At 49.7% G+C, this 15013-nt stretch overlaps 2 protein-coding genes across 4 annotated transcripts; one reads left to right on the forward strand and one right to left on the reverse strand.

Moving 5' to 3' along the window:
• The first annotated feature begins 5959 nt into the window (after window positions 1-5959).
• Window positions 5960-11573, forward strand: LOC117836353 (protein NLP1). Of its 3 annotated transcripts, XM_034715757.2 has the most exons (6): window positions 5960-6275; window positions 6765-7698; window positions 7925-7984; window positions 8067-9093; window positions 9535-11071; window positions 11170-11573. In XM_034715757.2, exons 2-5 carry the CDS (start codon window positions 6922-6924, stop codon window positions 10419-10421), a joined length of 2751 nt encoding a protein of 916 aa, XP_034571648.1. In that variant the 5' UTR covers window positions 5960-6275; window positions 6765-6921; the 3' UTR covers window positions 10422-11071; window positions 11170-11573. The 3 variants fall into 3 exon arrangements, with proteins under 3 accessions (XP_034571648.1, XP_034571649.1, XP_034571647.1); XM_034715758.2 differs by lacking the exon at window positions 5960-6275 and having other exon boundaries at window positions 6608-7698; window positions 7925-7972; XM_034715756.2 differs by lacking the exon at window positions 5960-6275 and having other exon boundaries at window positions 6609-7698.
• Window positions 11574-11662: 89 nt separating this feature from the next.
• Window positions 11663-14533, reverse strand: LOC117836355 (probable serine/threonine-protein kinase PIX13). Its single transcript, XM_034715760.2, has 5 exons — window positions 14036-14533; window positions 13658-13950; window positions 13007-13142; window positions 12386-12525; window positions 11663-12280 (listed from the first exon to the last, which is right to left on the reverse strand). The coding sequence occupies exons 1-5, from the start codon at window positions 14100-14102 to the stop codon at window positions 11750-11752; spliced, it is 1167 nt and encodes a 388-aa protein (XP_034571651.1). The 5' UTR covers window positions 14103-14533; the 3' UTR covers window positions 11663-11749.
• Between the last annotated feature and the right edge of the window lie 480 nt (window positions 14534-15013).

The following is a 15013-nucleotide window of genomic DNA, read 5'->3' on the forward strand; positions in this document are numbered from 1 at the left end:
CGGTCGAGCAATAGTTTTCGGCAGGCACTACCAGCGCACTGCCCACACGTACCACACACCAGCACTCCAGCAGTGCGTCAGCTTTCTTAATCACGAAACCAACCCAATCATGCACGAATGGTAGTTAGGGCAAACTCTCAAAACCTATGACGATCGACGACGAAGGGATCGACATCATCACCGAACCTTAATCTTTGTCCACAAGTAGAAGCCGTACACGAACACCCACGACTGGATTAGTGACGATGGCGCTTGCTGAAGGCTTAATCTAATCGGAGTAGTGCGCATCGCGAGCCACCATTACATATTCAGAGTTTCTGCGTGTTGGAAACAATATCGCATTACATATTCAGCAGGATCCGGATAGGGAGGCCACACGGCCCGGCCATGATTGGCAGGCACAGCTAGCTAGATGAGCAGACTTCCGGGGCAGGGAAGAAGAATCTCCATTGGCTGACGCCAGCGGGAAGAATCTTGGACGAATGGTAGCTGGGATCAGACGAGCCTAACAGACTGAATCGTCCATGATCGAACAGGACATTATACTAGTATAAACTGAAGAATCACAAGTTCTCCTTTCATTAGCGTCGGGTCGACGAGTGATTGGCTCACGGGAGGCACGCCAGCGGCTAACTTACCCCTTGTTTACTTCCCTCCAAACTCCCAACTTTGACACTATGCAAAAAGAAGATTCCCCATCACATCAAACTTGCGGTACATGCATGGAGTACTAAATGTAGACGAAATCAAAAACTAATTGTACAGTTTTGTTGTACTTTACGAGACGAATCTTTTGAGCCTAATTAGTCAATATTTGGACAATAATTCACAAATACAAACGAAACGCTACGGTGGCGCATTTATGGCAAAATGCCAATTTGGTACCTCCCAACTTGGGAAGTAAACAAGAGCTTAATCGCGTTGCTAGCTCCGGCCACCATATGGCAGGAGGATCCGTATCTTGATTGGAGAAATAGTTTAGTGTACCATCAGCCGCTGGATATTATGCGCCGAGGTCAAGCTCCGTGAGCCACTCGATTATAATTTGTCTAGCTCTAGATCGATCGGTGCCTGCTGCTTTAGTTGCAGGCAGGCATTGATGGCGAGGGGACTTAGAATAGGCGGAAATGCAGCTGTTGGTTGCTGCTTAGTGCGCTTGCACGCACACCGTGGATGGAACTGATGTGAATCTGCAGGGCTGAGACCGGTCGTCCTTTCAGGTGGACTGATCGGCAGGGTTACCCAAGAATATCGTGATTCTGAAGGATCCGCCAAGTTGGAAGGTTTATTTTTTTTTAAAAAAAGAGAGAGATTCCTAAAACAATCAGCAACTGGGTGTGGATTTCCTAATCTCGATGTTAATGGCTTAATGGTTATGGGTATATTTGTAACCCCGCCAGTTAAATGCAGATTTGAGAATCATCTCGGTTTGCGCGAAACCATGTGAGCCTTGCACACAGCACAGCTAGTTTTATGTGTACTATTTCTGAGTCCTTTTGTTTTTCCCCGGAGCATTATTGGTTTATGAATTCTGGTGTTTGGTGAATCTGTGTGTCTGAACTCTGAATCACGTCTCAAGTCTGAAAACATATATACCATGTTTTAAGTCTACAGAGGTGTAGAAGAGTTGAGACGAGGTGGCGAAGAAAAAGTTGGGATCTTTTGTTGACGTCACGGCTATATAATTTGACAAGTTGTCCCGTCGTCCATTAGCAACGGAGGGAAGGAAGCATAATGGGATCGCCTTTGTCAAGCTGCGTGCCGCTCACGGGTGCTGCTGGTGCCAAGCACCAACCGCTACGCATTCAATTTTATTCTGCTCTCTCCAGCCGTATAATTCTGTCAACTATCAAACATCCTCAGAAAAAGCAATTATGTTGACGCAGAATTATCATAGTGATTACTAGTAGTATAGAAGATCTGCCTATCATAAGTTGAAATAAAGCGCGTATCACAAGATCTTTTACGGTACCTTATACTATTGTTGAAAAGGTCTTGTATATAAGGATCCGACGGTTAAGATTAATTGTATACTACTAAGGGGGTGTTTTCTTCCCGTGTCTTATTTTTAGCATGTGTCACATCAAATGTTTAGATATTAATTAGGAGTAGTAAACGTAGACTATTTACAAAACCAATTACATAAGTGGAATCTAAACGGCGAGACGAACCTATTAAGCCTAATTAAGCCTAATTAATCCATCATTAGCAAATATTTACTGTAGCAACACATTGTCAAATCATGGACTAATTAGGCTTAATAGATTCGTCTCGCCGTTTAGATTCGTCTTATGTAATAGATTTTGTAAATAGTCTACGTTTAATACTCCTAATTAGTATCTAAACATTCGATGTGACGGGTGCTAAAGTTTAGCAAGTGGAAGAAAACAGGTCCTAAAACTTTAAACTATAGTATAGGTTGTATGTATGAGTAATATATGTGGTATAGGGGTACGATAGGAAAGCACTTCCTGCTGCCACCCACCGCTGCCGCCTCCGGCGACGCCGCCGCCGAGGCGGATGGCGCCAGCAGCGTGCTCGGGAGCAGCACGGCGAGGTAGAGCAGCGAGAGCAGGAGGAGGAGGCGCCTCCTCCCGCGTCGGTGCCATCGCGTCTCTCGGTGCCGCCGGATTGGCACAGAGCGTCAGGGTCTCGCTGGAGCTCATGCTGTCTTCTCTACGGATCATGGCCAAGGATCGTGCCCACAAGAAGCAGTGGAGTAAGATCAGGGAATCCGTCAGGAGGTCAGGCTCAAAGCAGTGGAGTAAGATCAGGGAATCCGTCAGGAGGTCAGGCTCATTTGTTCAGGTGAAGATAGAGGCAGAAGCGAACAGTGAGTTTGCCATGGCTGCAGAGATCCAAGAGGCCTTCGCTGATGTCGCCGCTCTGATGGGCTCCGACGCCGGCGTCGTGCTCCACCTCAAGAGCCATGCAGCTCCAAGCGCGGCGGCAATGGCCAAGCTGGTCGGCGTATCGGTCAGGATAAGAGATTGTTGGGTGTTCTGGTGGACGTGTCGTCACCCCGGCTCGAGCTCGGCACGACAAGTTCTCGCCGGTCACCAACCCTGCCGCGACGCCGGTAACCAACCCAGTGACCGTGCCGGTCACGAACCCGGTACTAAAAACAGTCTATACTCTATAGTACACTTAGTAGTATTGTGCATCGTAAAAGAGGTCATCACGAAGAGCCTTGATTAAGAGGGAAAAGAAGGAAGAATGACTTATGCATTTGTTTAAACAAACTGATCCATGCATCATCACCTTACTAATTCATTCCCTATAGACTGAGAGCAGCAAGCGTAGCCGTTGATTACGAAACCAGCAGCCTTCTCTGTCCAATGTCATCACGTACTGAAGCAGCAAGTAGTAGTAGCTTCCCTCTAACAGACAAGAGAGATTTAGACGCACAGCCTACTGGTAACAGCATCTAGCAAGCAACAGCTTACCGTGAGCGACTAAACAAACACGCATGCCTATCGCATTACCAGCTGATGCAGCCGCTAAAATTAACCAACTTTATTTAGTGGCTTGCATCATCATCAGCCGGGGGCCGGGCCCTATAATCTACTTTGTTCAGGTACCAGAAGTCTCCTCCCCCCGGCCACGTTCCACAGCACGTATGGTAATGGTATGGTGCGGTGGATGGATTCCAAGTCCCCATAAAACAAACAAAATTCTTCTCTTTGGATCTTGGACCATTATTTCCATGTGATATGGAAACCCCTAATGACCACATCGCCACAAGAACCGATCCTTTTTTTTCCTTTCAAGAGAAAAATGGAAATGAATTTCCTGTGGGAATAAAAAGTGTACAGTTGAGCCCTAACATGAAAATGTAGCTGTGTGTACATGTTCAGATAAGTACCATCAGTCGATATGGGAAGAAAATTAAGGGCCAAATGACACTATAAGTATAGGAGAGCACTATATATATGTTTTGGACCATCAAATGCTTGTAAGTGATGTGAAAGGCATTCCATCATTCCCTGTATTTTACTAGCAGTGGATCCTATTAGTTGATGGCATACTTTGCTCTCAACCAATCCCTATGGGCTATGGCAATGCAGGCTTCAGTTTGGTAGTTAAATATTTTTTTTTGAAACATAAGGTAGTTAAATATGTATAGTGGAAGTGGTACCCAAAGCCAGCTCTGATGAAGTCTGAACCCTGGATGCCTTTTCCTCACATGAGTTTGGCTGTACTAGTTCACCAACCCCTTATTTTTGAAAGATTCTATATGTATACTTCACCTACCAGAGTAGCAGTCTACTGTCTATCGCCATGGTTAGAAGGCTAATTTCGGCACTAAAAGATCCCATGCCCTGGTACCAAATTAACCAACAAACCACAGCTTTTTCTGGACATCTCTTCAACCAAAATTAAGGTTTATGTCAGTATCAGACCATGATATTGTATTTGGTCCCTAAATTTTAAAAATATCAGGTCAGCCAGCAATCATCTTGCTTGTTCGGATTAAATTTTTTCCTTCCAATAATAAAATATATTGAAGCTGGTTGAGAGTTGAAATATACGTACGAACCTGTCTCGGGATTCAAGACAAACCGAGTCGGAAAATATCTATTGCTCATGTCTATCCTGCACGGATATGGATATGTGTATCGGTACGAGGCCGATACGGATACGGGGATACGCTATTTTCCCGAAAATCCGATACGTGGATACATTTTACTATTTTAAAAATAATTAATATAATACTTATAATAGCAGAAACTGTAAATATAAGCTTGTGATTTATATCGATTTGCACTAAGCACAAGCACACAACACCATTAGAGCACAACGTAAGTCAAGAGGCTACACGAGGGGGATAAAAAAAAAAGCAAGGAGGCACTAATCTGCTAGAGCAAAAGGTGAGGGAGCAGCTCAATGTATCTGTGGCGTATCCATGATGTATCGGTATCGGATACATATCCGATACGGATACGGCACCCTCCATGACGTATCGGGGTAGCAGAGGCTCACGTGGCAAGCAGTAGTGCACACGTATACGAGTATGTGCCAGTGTGTGCATATATAATCCTCGGAACTAGTATAATTAGTATCTGATCAATTACCTGACGTGATGCTATCTCTAAGATACGAACTACTAGCTAGTGGCAACATTGCGTTGGTTCCATGGGCTCTTGCAAAAATTCCACGCAAAGAGACAGCGTTGAGAAGACGAAAGATTTCCGTCTAAAGAATATTAGTGTCGTCTTCATCAACGCTGTGCTAGCTAAAGCAACAAGTTCAAGATATTCTTTGCCAAATGAAAATGCCCTGAGCCAATTTCTGTCTGCTAGAATCAGCGACCGTACGTTCCAGGACTCCAAATAGGCGTTTGGTCAACTGTACTCCATAGGCGGCTCATTTTTTTTTTTTTTTTGCGAGAGCTAGGCGGCTCATTTCTCTCGTGAGCCCCACCAATTTTGGACCAGAATATATAGTATCAACATAAGGCCACAAAAGCGTAGCGTGACGTGTACGGTTTAATTTTAATAAGTGCGTTTGAGGTCAAATTTACACATAATTTCCCTGTTTCAAATCGTTTTTGAGAAAAGTTCTTTTTTTCTTGAGGGACTTTTTAGAAAAGGGAAACATAACCAAAATTTTTGCGCATCTGAGAGAAACGACGTCAGGCAGGCGCGGTAGAATCTTTGGTCGGCCACGGCCCGCACCCAATCACCAATCACCCAACCCAACCCAACCCAAAGCAGCAGATGACATCCGCACGCCGCACGGGCCGTCGCCACGGCGTCTGCCAGCGCATGACGGCGGGTCCCGACCTGCGCATACATATCCTCCTGACCACCATCCACGTCATGCCCCCGTGAAATCCCGGGCCTGCCCCTCGCGGGGCCCACGGGAATCCGGTTGACCCTGCTGCCCCAACCCGCCAATGCGTGGTCCCCCCCCGGGCAAGCTGGCGGTGAGGAGATTCCGTCGTCATCGTGCGGCTGCACAAACAAAGATGCAGGCGCAGAAATAGGCCACTCCGAGGACGCCTGGGAGGGATTGGATTGCGCTGCACAAGTACGATACCACCACCGCCTCCGACTCTCTGACCTCACCTCTCTCTCCCTGTCTTTTCAGCAGAATCCATCTGATCCACGAGAGTACGCAGACAAGATCGCTGCTTCAGTCCTGCAGAAACAGTGCGTGTGTCTCTGTGAGATGGATCGGTCATAGAGAGACCGCGAAGGCAAGAGCTACCTGCTGCATCAACTGTTTTATTGGCGAGCTGCTGCGGCGACGAGAGATCGGCATGCCATGAGGTGGGTTAGTTTGTTCATGGCGTCTGATGCAGTAGAGCACTAGAGCTGCGCGTGTGTTTTTCCTTTTTCCCCTTTCGTCCTGCCCTGTCCTGTTCTTGCTTCCGTTATCTCGTGGGAAGGGGGAGGCAGGAGCACCAATGGTCAAGTTGCGGCTGCCGGCAGGATGGATGGAGGACCGGTTGGGTTGGTGAAATGGCTAGTGTGCCCGTCTCGTGTTTCTTACTGCTACCACTTTCTTCCTCCATTGGGGGGTGGGGGCGTGTGACCGCGATGTGCCTGGCTCTCCTTTCCGCGATGGGGATGTTTCGTCCGTAAGCTCAGCTCTGCCTCTCCCCAGTCGCCCTACCCTGCTCGCCTTGTGTTGTGCGGACTAGTGGCGTCCGTTGTGGCAGCCATGCGCCTCGAAACCAAAAAGATCGCCTATTGCGTGCTCGATTCCTTGGAGTATTTGACGGACAGTATTATCGTTTTCTTCTTTCTGGTGCCCAGTTAATCCAGGCTCCTTGGTGGTTCGTGGCTCGCGTTCGTTGCTTGCTTGGCTCAGGCGCTGCGGCCGCGGAGGCGGCGGCGGTTCTCGTGTGCTCCTTTCCCCGATTGGCATGCCAAGATTCTGAGGTCGGGTCAGTGAGCGAGCTACTTGAGGTTGATGGAGCAGCCGGCGGCGCAGAAAGACGAGGACGGCTTGCTGGGTTACGCCGTCATGGAGGACGTTGCGGTCGGCGACCTGGATCTCATGGAGGAGCTGTTCATGGCGGCGCCGGGGTTCGATTTCTCCGACTTCTCGCAGCCCGGGCCCGGCGCGTCTCCGGGGGCCTGCTTCTCGCCGCTGTTCGACATCTGCAGCACCACCACCACGGCGACTCCCCCCGCGCCGGCGGGCGACGACGACAGGGACGACACGGAGAGGCCCGAGGCGCGCCGCGCCTGGCTGTTCCAGCCCAGGCAGGAGGTGGAGGCCACGGTGAAGGAGCGGATGCGCCGCGCGCTGGAGCGCATCGCGCAGACGCATCCCGGCGAGCTGCTCGCGCAGGTCTGGGTCCCCACGCTCATCGGCGACCGCCAGGTGCTCACCACCTGCGGGCAGCCCTTCTGGCTGGACAGCCGGAACCAGCGCCTCGCCAACTACCGCTCGGTGTCGATGAAGTACCAGTTCTCCGCCGACGAGAGCGCGTGCGCCGAGCTAGGGCTGCCCGGCCGCGTCTTCGTCGGCCGAGTCCCCGAGTGGACGCCCGACGTCCGCTACTTCTCCACCGAGGAGTACCCGCGCGTCCACCACGCCCAGTTCTTCGACATCCGCGGCAGCGTCGCGCTCCCCATATTCGAGCCCCGCAGCCGGGCATGCCTCGGCGTCGTCGAGCTCGTCATGACCACGCAGAAGGTCAACTACAATGCCGAGATAGAGAACATATGCAGTGCTCTCAAGGTAGATTGCCCATTGCTGCTCCTTTTCCTCTTTTCGATCCTCCAATCCCCACTTCTCTGCAGACTGCAGGCTATGCTGTTATGCTCTTAACCTGTTTGATGGTATGCCCTTAGGAAGAGACGTGCTACTACCGGGCACACCAATCCCCGAAGTAATCCGTCTTTTCACTTTCCTTTGTTTGGTGGTGTTCTTGCCTCAGTAAGATTGTGTTTATGCAAACTTGCAGGAGGTAGATCTCAGAAGCACTGATGTTTCAAGTGATCCCCATGCAAACGTGAGCTTAAATGTATGAACATCATATTGTTGTACTGATAGTTGAAAGCCTGAAATGTTGTTATCGGTAACATATGTTGCTTATTCCTTGTTAGGTGGCTGATACTTCTTACCGAGCAATTGTACCGGAGATCATTGACGTTCTCAGAACTGTTTGCGAGAGACACGAGCTGCCACTGGCCCAAACATGGATACCATGCATCTGCCAAGCAAAGAGGGGAAGCCGCCACTCCGATGAAAAATTTAAGTACTGTGTGTCGACTGTGGACGAGGCATGTTACATTCGTGACCCAAATGTAACGGGCTTTCACCAAGCTTGCTCCGATCATCATCTGTTCAGGGGTGAGGGTGTTGTTGGTAGGGCATTTGGGACAAACGAGCCATGTTTCGCCACGGATGTTACTGCCTACAGCAAGGCCCAATACCCTCTCTCACATCATGCAAAACTTTTCAACTTGAAGGCTGCAGTTGCCATCCGGCTGCGAAGTATCAGGACTGGAAGCCTTGACTATGTCTTGGAATTCTTCCTGCCAGTGGACTGTATAGAGAGCGAAGAGCAAAGGGCCATGCTTAATTCTTTGTCCATTACAATACAGCAGACCTGCTATACATTACGAGTTGTCAGCTTAAAAGAACTAGTGGATGAAGGATCATTTGAAACAAGTACAGTAACCCCAGCAGAATTTTATGAAAAGCCCATTCATGAAAACTTGGATGAGGTTTGTAGCAACATTGAAGTTCCTGTGAGGACAACATCGCTGGAAACTTCTGAGGAGGTAACTTCATGGATAGCAAGCCTTGTTGATGCTCAAAGTAAGGGAGTGAAAGAAATGGATGGTGACCTGCCATTTGGATTCAGCAAGCAAGAGGATGAAGGGTTCAGTGTTACGGCTGGCTGGCATACTCCACCTGTCCTAGGCCCTAAAGGTACCATCTTTTCAGGGTTTAAGCATCACGAAGAATATGAGGTCAAGGAGCCTATTTGTTCCAGACATCCAAGCCCTTCCAATTTGGACAAAACAGTCGAGAAGCGGCGCACTAAGATGGAGAAAACTGTTAGCCTGGAAGAGCTTCGGAAGCATTTTGCTGGCAGCCTGAAAGAAGCTGCAAAGAATTTAGGAGGTAACTTCTGACCCACACATCTTTACAGTTCTTTGCCACTCCTTTTGTTTTAGTACTTTCCTCTGTTTGGATGGATAGGCACTTAGGCAGTAGCTTCTAGATAGCCTGCTGAAAACAACGTCATCTTCCAATGCCCATAACTTCATTTTCATGCTACAAATAGAACTGTAAAACTTTTACTCAGTGTTATTGCTGCTGAAGAATGCATGGAATCCTATTAGCTGATAGTTGGGATGTAAATTAGGTGTGTAGTGTGTGATCAGGAGGGATACTTCGAATCAAACATACTTTTATAAAAATATTATTTATTGATCTAGCTTCCAATGTTTTTGCTCAGTTGCAAGCGAAAGGTACAACGGTCTTAATTTTTCATTTCCTGTTTGCGTAGATCCTAACTTCAATGTCTATACTATGTCTAACCATTTCAACTACCTGTTTCAGTGTGCCCTACAACATTGAAGAGGATATGCAGGCAACATGGAATTAATCGTTGGCCATCACGGAAGATCAAGAAAGTTGGGCACTCCCTGAAGAAATTGCAAATGGTGATTGATTCGGTACATGGTGCTGAAGGAACAGTTCAGCTCAGCTCGCTCTATGAAAACTTTACCAAGACCACATGGTCAGAAAGAGAGTTACAAGGGGATGGCACTTATCCATTATCTGAGCAAAAAGGTCACTTGGAACCTTCGGTTCCTGATCGGCAGTGCGAGGGCAGATTCACTTCGCATACTTCTGGCTCTAATTCCATGTCCCCTTCGTGCAGCCAAAGTTCAAACTCCAGCCATGGTTGTTCCAGTGGTTCAAAATCGCAACAGAATGGCAGTGCTCCTCAGCTTGCAGTCAAGCAAGAAGTTTTCATGGAGGAGAATCAGAGCTCCACACTACTGAAAGCTGCGAGCCATGCAGAACTGCAAATGTTTACCGAAGAAAGACCTGTCACCCTGCCTAGGTCTGAGAGTCAAATGCTTTTAAGTGAACTAAAGCCAGTGGAAAACATGTCAGGCATGCAAAAGTCTAAGCCCGAATCCCTCAAAATAAAAGCCATGTATGGTGAAGAAAGATGCATATTCCGACTTCAACCTAGTTGGGGTTTTGAAAAGCTAAAAGAAGAAATTGTAAAGCGGTTCAGCATTGGTCAGGAGATGTATGTGGACCTCAAGTACTTAGATGATGAATCTGAGTGGGTTCTTTTAACATGTGATGCGGACCTGCTGGAGTGTATTGATGTGTACAAGTCATCAAGTGCTCAAACAGTAAGAATATTGGTAAATGCTAATGTTCAGCCAGTGCTTGGTCCTTCCTTTGGTCAAACTGGTTTGTCCTGACAATGGCACAATGCCAATCCAGGATGCAGAGCAAGCATCGCATCTCTAGTTGAAGTAAGAAGTTTGACATTGCCCTCGGTTTTAAGTCATGATATGCACAGGCAGCATATGTAAATACCTATAACTTTGTTACCATCCAATAGTCAGATGCCCAGCAAACCATGATCAACCAATAATCAAGTGGCCAGAAAATTCTGTCTAGTGCTGCTGGGTATGTGCTAGAGCTGGAAAGGAAGTGATTGTCGGTGTTCCCTGTTAGCAGTTGGGATTAATTTGTATGCAGTAAACTGCATACAGTCTTGTTCGTGGCAGCAGAAGATGGAAAATTGTGCTTCTATTTCAGTTTCATAACTGTAGAAGTAGTCTATTGCAGTTGCAGTTACCAAACTAGTGTACAGCAAATATAGGTCAGAGGGTGAACTAGTAGTGATTTGTCGAAATGAAGCTTTGGATTAGGTTTAGCAGTCATTAACAGGTTAGTGCACAGGTGTAAGTTTTTTGGGGGTTTTACCTGTTCAAAATTGTGTAGTGTTTTCCTTCAAAGTTCAATATTTGAAAGAGCGCCCAGAAGTTACAGGATTCGGAATCAACAGAATTCGCCAATGCTATAATGCATCCGACCGGGAATGTTGAAATGCCTCCTCACCAGTGTGAGTATGCGATGAAACTAGTGCTTTTCGGTAGTTGTTATCGTAAATCTCACCACAATTGCAGGCAAGCTAACATTACTTGTATCCCCATCTTGCAGAGGCACATGATGCTCCTCATTGATACATGAACAGAGCACCTGGAGCTCAAGAGCGCTGACATGACAACAGTGCACGCATCATTGCATCAAGCTCGTCCCCTTGTTCCAAGTGCAATTTTGTTGGTCCCCGATCAATGTTAAAATCAGGTTCTGTATGCACGTCAAACATTTGGTAGTTCTTCATGTCTGTGCTTCATCCTTTCAGAAGGGATGGTGAATAATTTGTCAAGTTAGAACTTAGAAGACTGAACGTGTCTAGTATCCTAGACCACATTGATCCATGTAGATTTTTCCCCTCTCATTTTCTTTCAGCACTGTAGGATGTTTTGAGGCAAACTGTTGTGTATTTATGTTGCAAATGTACTTTTATTTCAGAAATCATAATGTACATGTACTTTGTGCTACTCTGAGTTGCTTACGGTCCTATGATACGGCGGTCGGTTTGGTCGCCTGGCTAACGAGGAACTAGTCAGGTATAGCACCGTTTGCAAAGTAAGAATAAACTCTAGTATATCGGTTAGATGAATGAAGCTCAATCAAAAGTGTTGTTCATTAGCAGCAAAGCTCAAGCAGTGATGCATCAACGCGGCGGCCTGGAAGAATCATGGTACGGCGACGACCGGCGCGCGACGGGCCGCGGCGGCAGGTCCCGGTGGCCCTTGGCCCCGGCGTCGGGCGCCTGCATGGCCTCGACGCCCTCGAGCGCGGCGACGACGTCGGCCATGGATGGCCGGCTCCTGGGGTCGCCGGCCAGGCACTTGTTGGCGAGCTTGGCGGCCTGGAGCGCGGCCTTGGGCGGGTACTGTCCGCCGAGGCGCTGGTCCATGAGGCTCGTCAGCTTCCCGCGGCCGGAGAGGTAGGGCCGGGCCCAGTCCACCAGGTTCTGCTGGTGGCCCGGCCGGTTGAGGTCGTGCGCGCGCAGCCCCGTCAGCAGCTCCAGCAGCACCACGCCGAAGCCGTACACGTCGCTCTTCACGTACAGGTGCCCCGTCGCCACGTACTCCGGCGCCGCGTAGCCGTAGGTGCCGATCACACGCGTCGTCACGTGGGACCTCCCCGCCGACGGGCCGTTCTTCGCCAGCCCGAAGTCCGACAGCTTCGCCGTGAAGTCCTGGACACGGGATGTGAATGTGGTTGGCATTAGCGTGACCTCGTCGAGTTTGCAATGATGCACACGGTGACTCGAGACTGAGATGATCAGTTGGGGTTTGTTTACCGAGTCGAGGAGGATGTTGGACGCCTTGAAGTCCCGGTAGATGACCTGCTTCTCCGACGAGTGCAGGAAGGCCAGCCCGCGCGCCGCGCCGATGGCGATCTTGAGCCTCGTGTTCCATGCCAACGGCTCGGTCGAACCCCCTGCTCCAAGAGTTTGTATCCAGCAAGTCAGACAGGGATGTCATGCAGTTTTACCATGTGCGGTTTACTGTTGCCGACGAACAGCGGCTATGACTTGTACAAGCCACTTGGTCAAACTTCAAAGTTCAGACCAACATGTGATGCAGCCAACTGCTAGGCTGGTACGCGACGATTGCCTATCCAAAAGTCAAATGCACTTCTAGAATCTAGTTAGATGGCCAAGATCTGAAGCATTGTTCTTCATATTCAGACAAAATTCATGCACGGATTTTCAAATGTCCTAGGCTCCTAGCCAGGTTAGGCAGGTGTTTAGTGACCAGGAACGGCGTCAGAAAAGCGAACCACACCAAATTTTTTGCTCCTATAGCTCTGCATTTTTGTCAATCTTGTGGAAGTTTGGAAGGACCAGGTTTTGTGAATCGGAAATTTCGGAATCGCTGAAAAGTAGAATGCCAATCGTAGAGGGCGGTAGGCTGCTTACTCCTGAAGAGATGGTTTTCCAGGCTGCCTTTGGACATGAACTCGTACACCAGGAGCAGCTCCCTGTCCTCGCCGCAGTAGCCCAGCAGCCTCACCAGGTTGGGGTGCGACAGTCTGCCCAAGAAGTTGACCTCGGACTGCACTTGCGAAACAAGAAAAATGCACGTGATCAAGAGACGCCACTTGGTCTTGGATGAATCAGCAAGCCGCCGATGAACTCATGACAAGTAATCAGACAGCTCGAATGAACATGGAAACGAGGACTAAACAATGCAGGTGTGCAATCAAACAAGCAACGGGCCACGTTGACACTGCATTAGCACATTGATTGCCACAGCATGTTCTCAAACGTCAATCATAACAAAGATACATGGTATGACATATGCACGCAGTGATGGTAGGATGGATGGATCAGGGAGTCCCTATCTCATTCTTGAGAGCTAAACCAATGCAAGAGGAGTTGTAAAAAAAATGATGGCGGGGCAGGCGAAAACTAGGGCGGTTGACCTGTACAGTGTTCCACGAAGAAAGCGACGAAAAAAAAGAAAACTGAACCAGAAATGTTTTTCATCAATCAAACAAAAAGACGGGGGAAAATCATGATTTCAGCATATGAACATCCAAATGCAATTTTGCAACGGAGAGAGCTTACCTGCCACTCCTGCAGGCCCTGGACGCTCTCCGGGTTGAGCTTCTTGACGGCGACGATGACGCCGGCGCTGCTCTTGGCCGGGTTGAGCGTGCGCTCGTCGACCCAGCCCTTGTAGACCCGGCCGAAGCCGCCCTCCCCGAGCACCATCTCCGGCTTGAACCCCTTCGTCGCCGCCCGCAGCTCCGCGAGCGTGAACTCCCTCAGCCTCGGCGCCTCGAGGACGCGCCCCGGCCCCGCACCTCCCTTCTCCTGCGTCCTGCCGCCGTCGGTCGGCTTCGGCCATGCCGGCGGCCCTGCAAGTACACGCACACATCGTCAGCACGATCAGATCGAAACCTCGTGACTGAACCGGCCGAACTAGCGGCGGCGCAGGCGAACCTTTGGTAGGACTCGGCGGTTTCGTGGCGGCGGCGGCGGCGTCTGCGGAGCCGAAGCAATTCCCCATGGCGAAGCAACGGAGCAAGCACGCCTTGGCTTCTTCGATCGTGCTGGTGCGCGTGGTGGGCGATGTGCTAGCTAGCTAGTACTAATCCGAGAGCGGAAGGAGACGGGACGTGGACATCGCGGTAGGAAAGGAGAGGGAGGAAGGAGATGGCGCGAAGGGAAGGGAGGAGGAGTGCGCTATCTATCTGGTCTTGGGCATGGGCTTGGTCTGCCGACCCACTCCATCATCACGGTTTGACGCCACTGGATAGTGTGAACTCGCTCTTGGCATCCAGCTCCAGGACTCGGTCCGCGCGCGCGCGCGCGCAAGCGTTTCTTGCTGGGACTGGGACTGGGACTGTGTCCAGTCCTCGCTAGATGACGCTGTGTGCCCTTTAATTTGCAAAAGCTGGGCCACGTCACGCACTGGCCCGCTTGCCAGTGAACGACCCTGTCGTCGCCTGATTGGTCCAGAACTCTACTTGGATCACTGCCAGGCAGATGGGACGAAGGAAGGAGAAGAAGGGATAAAAACGCCGACGACGGAACGCGGCGTCACCACTCACCACACCTTCAGGGCAGCTGCTCCTCCGTTTCCCAGGCGCGACGCTCGCGAGCTCCGCCGGCCGCCGCGCGCACTGAGCCACTGACGCGAGCTTCTCTGAAGCCGGGCAACCCCAAGAAACAGGCCGTCGCTTTCTCGGTCGGCCCAGCTCTGAACCTGCTCTGCCCTATCGGATCGTGGGTTCAGACTAGGAGATTCATGTGGGCGCTGGATAGGCCGTTGAGTGCCTCGCTTACTCCTTGCGACAGCCAGCCAGTCACACAAATTCTGCTTGCCGCGAGGAGAGATCAGCACGCCTTGTTTCCACTGACAATCCTCCTTTTCTCGGCCTGGACTCTGTCAAAAGTGACAGCCTTGGTGAAAGAAGA

Source organism: Setaria viridis, chromosome 9 (genome assembly GCF_005286985.2).
Source record: "Setaria viridis chromosome 9, Setaria_viridis_v4.0, whole genome shotgun sequence".
Lineage (NCBI taxonomy): Eukaryota > Viridiplantae > Streptophyta > Magnoliopsida > Poales > Poaceae > Setaria > Setaria viridis.

Bases quoted from the DNA above. Each gene is read 5' to 3' on its own strand.
- LOC117836353 (XM_034715757.2), top strand. From the start codon at position 6,922: ATGGAGCAGCCGGCGGCGCAGAAAGACGAGGACGGCTTGCTGGGTTAC. The intron at 7,985-8,066 runs GTATGAACATCA...ATTCCTTGTTAG, and splicing joins ATGCAAACGTGAGCTTAAAT to GTGGCTGATACTTCTTACCG. The intron at 9,094-9,534 runs GTAACTTCTGAC...TACCTGTTTCAG, and splicing joins AGCTGCAAAGAATTTAGGAG to TGTGCCCTACAACATTGAAG.
- LOC117836355 (XM_034715760.2), bottom strand. From the start codon at position 14,102: ATGGGGAATTGCTTCGGCTCCGCAGACGCCGCCGCCGCCGCCACGAAA. The intron at 13,951-14,035 runs GTTCGCCTGCGC...GTGTACTTGCAG, and splicing joins ACCGCCGAGTCCTACCAAAG to GGCCGCCGGCATGGCCGAAG. The intron at 12,526-13,006 runs GTAAGCAGCCTA...CTCTTGGAGCAG, and splicing joins GGAAAACCATCTCTTCAGGA to GGGGTTCGACCGAGCCGTTG.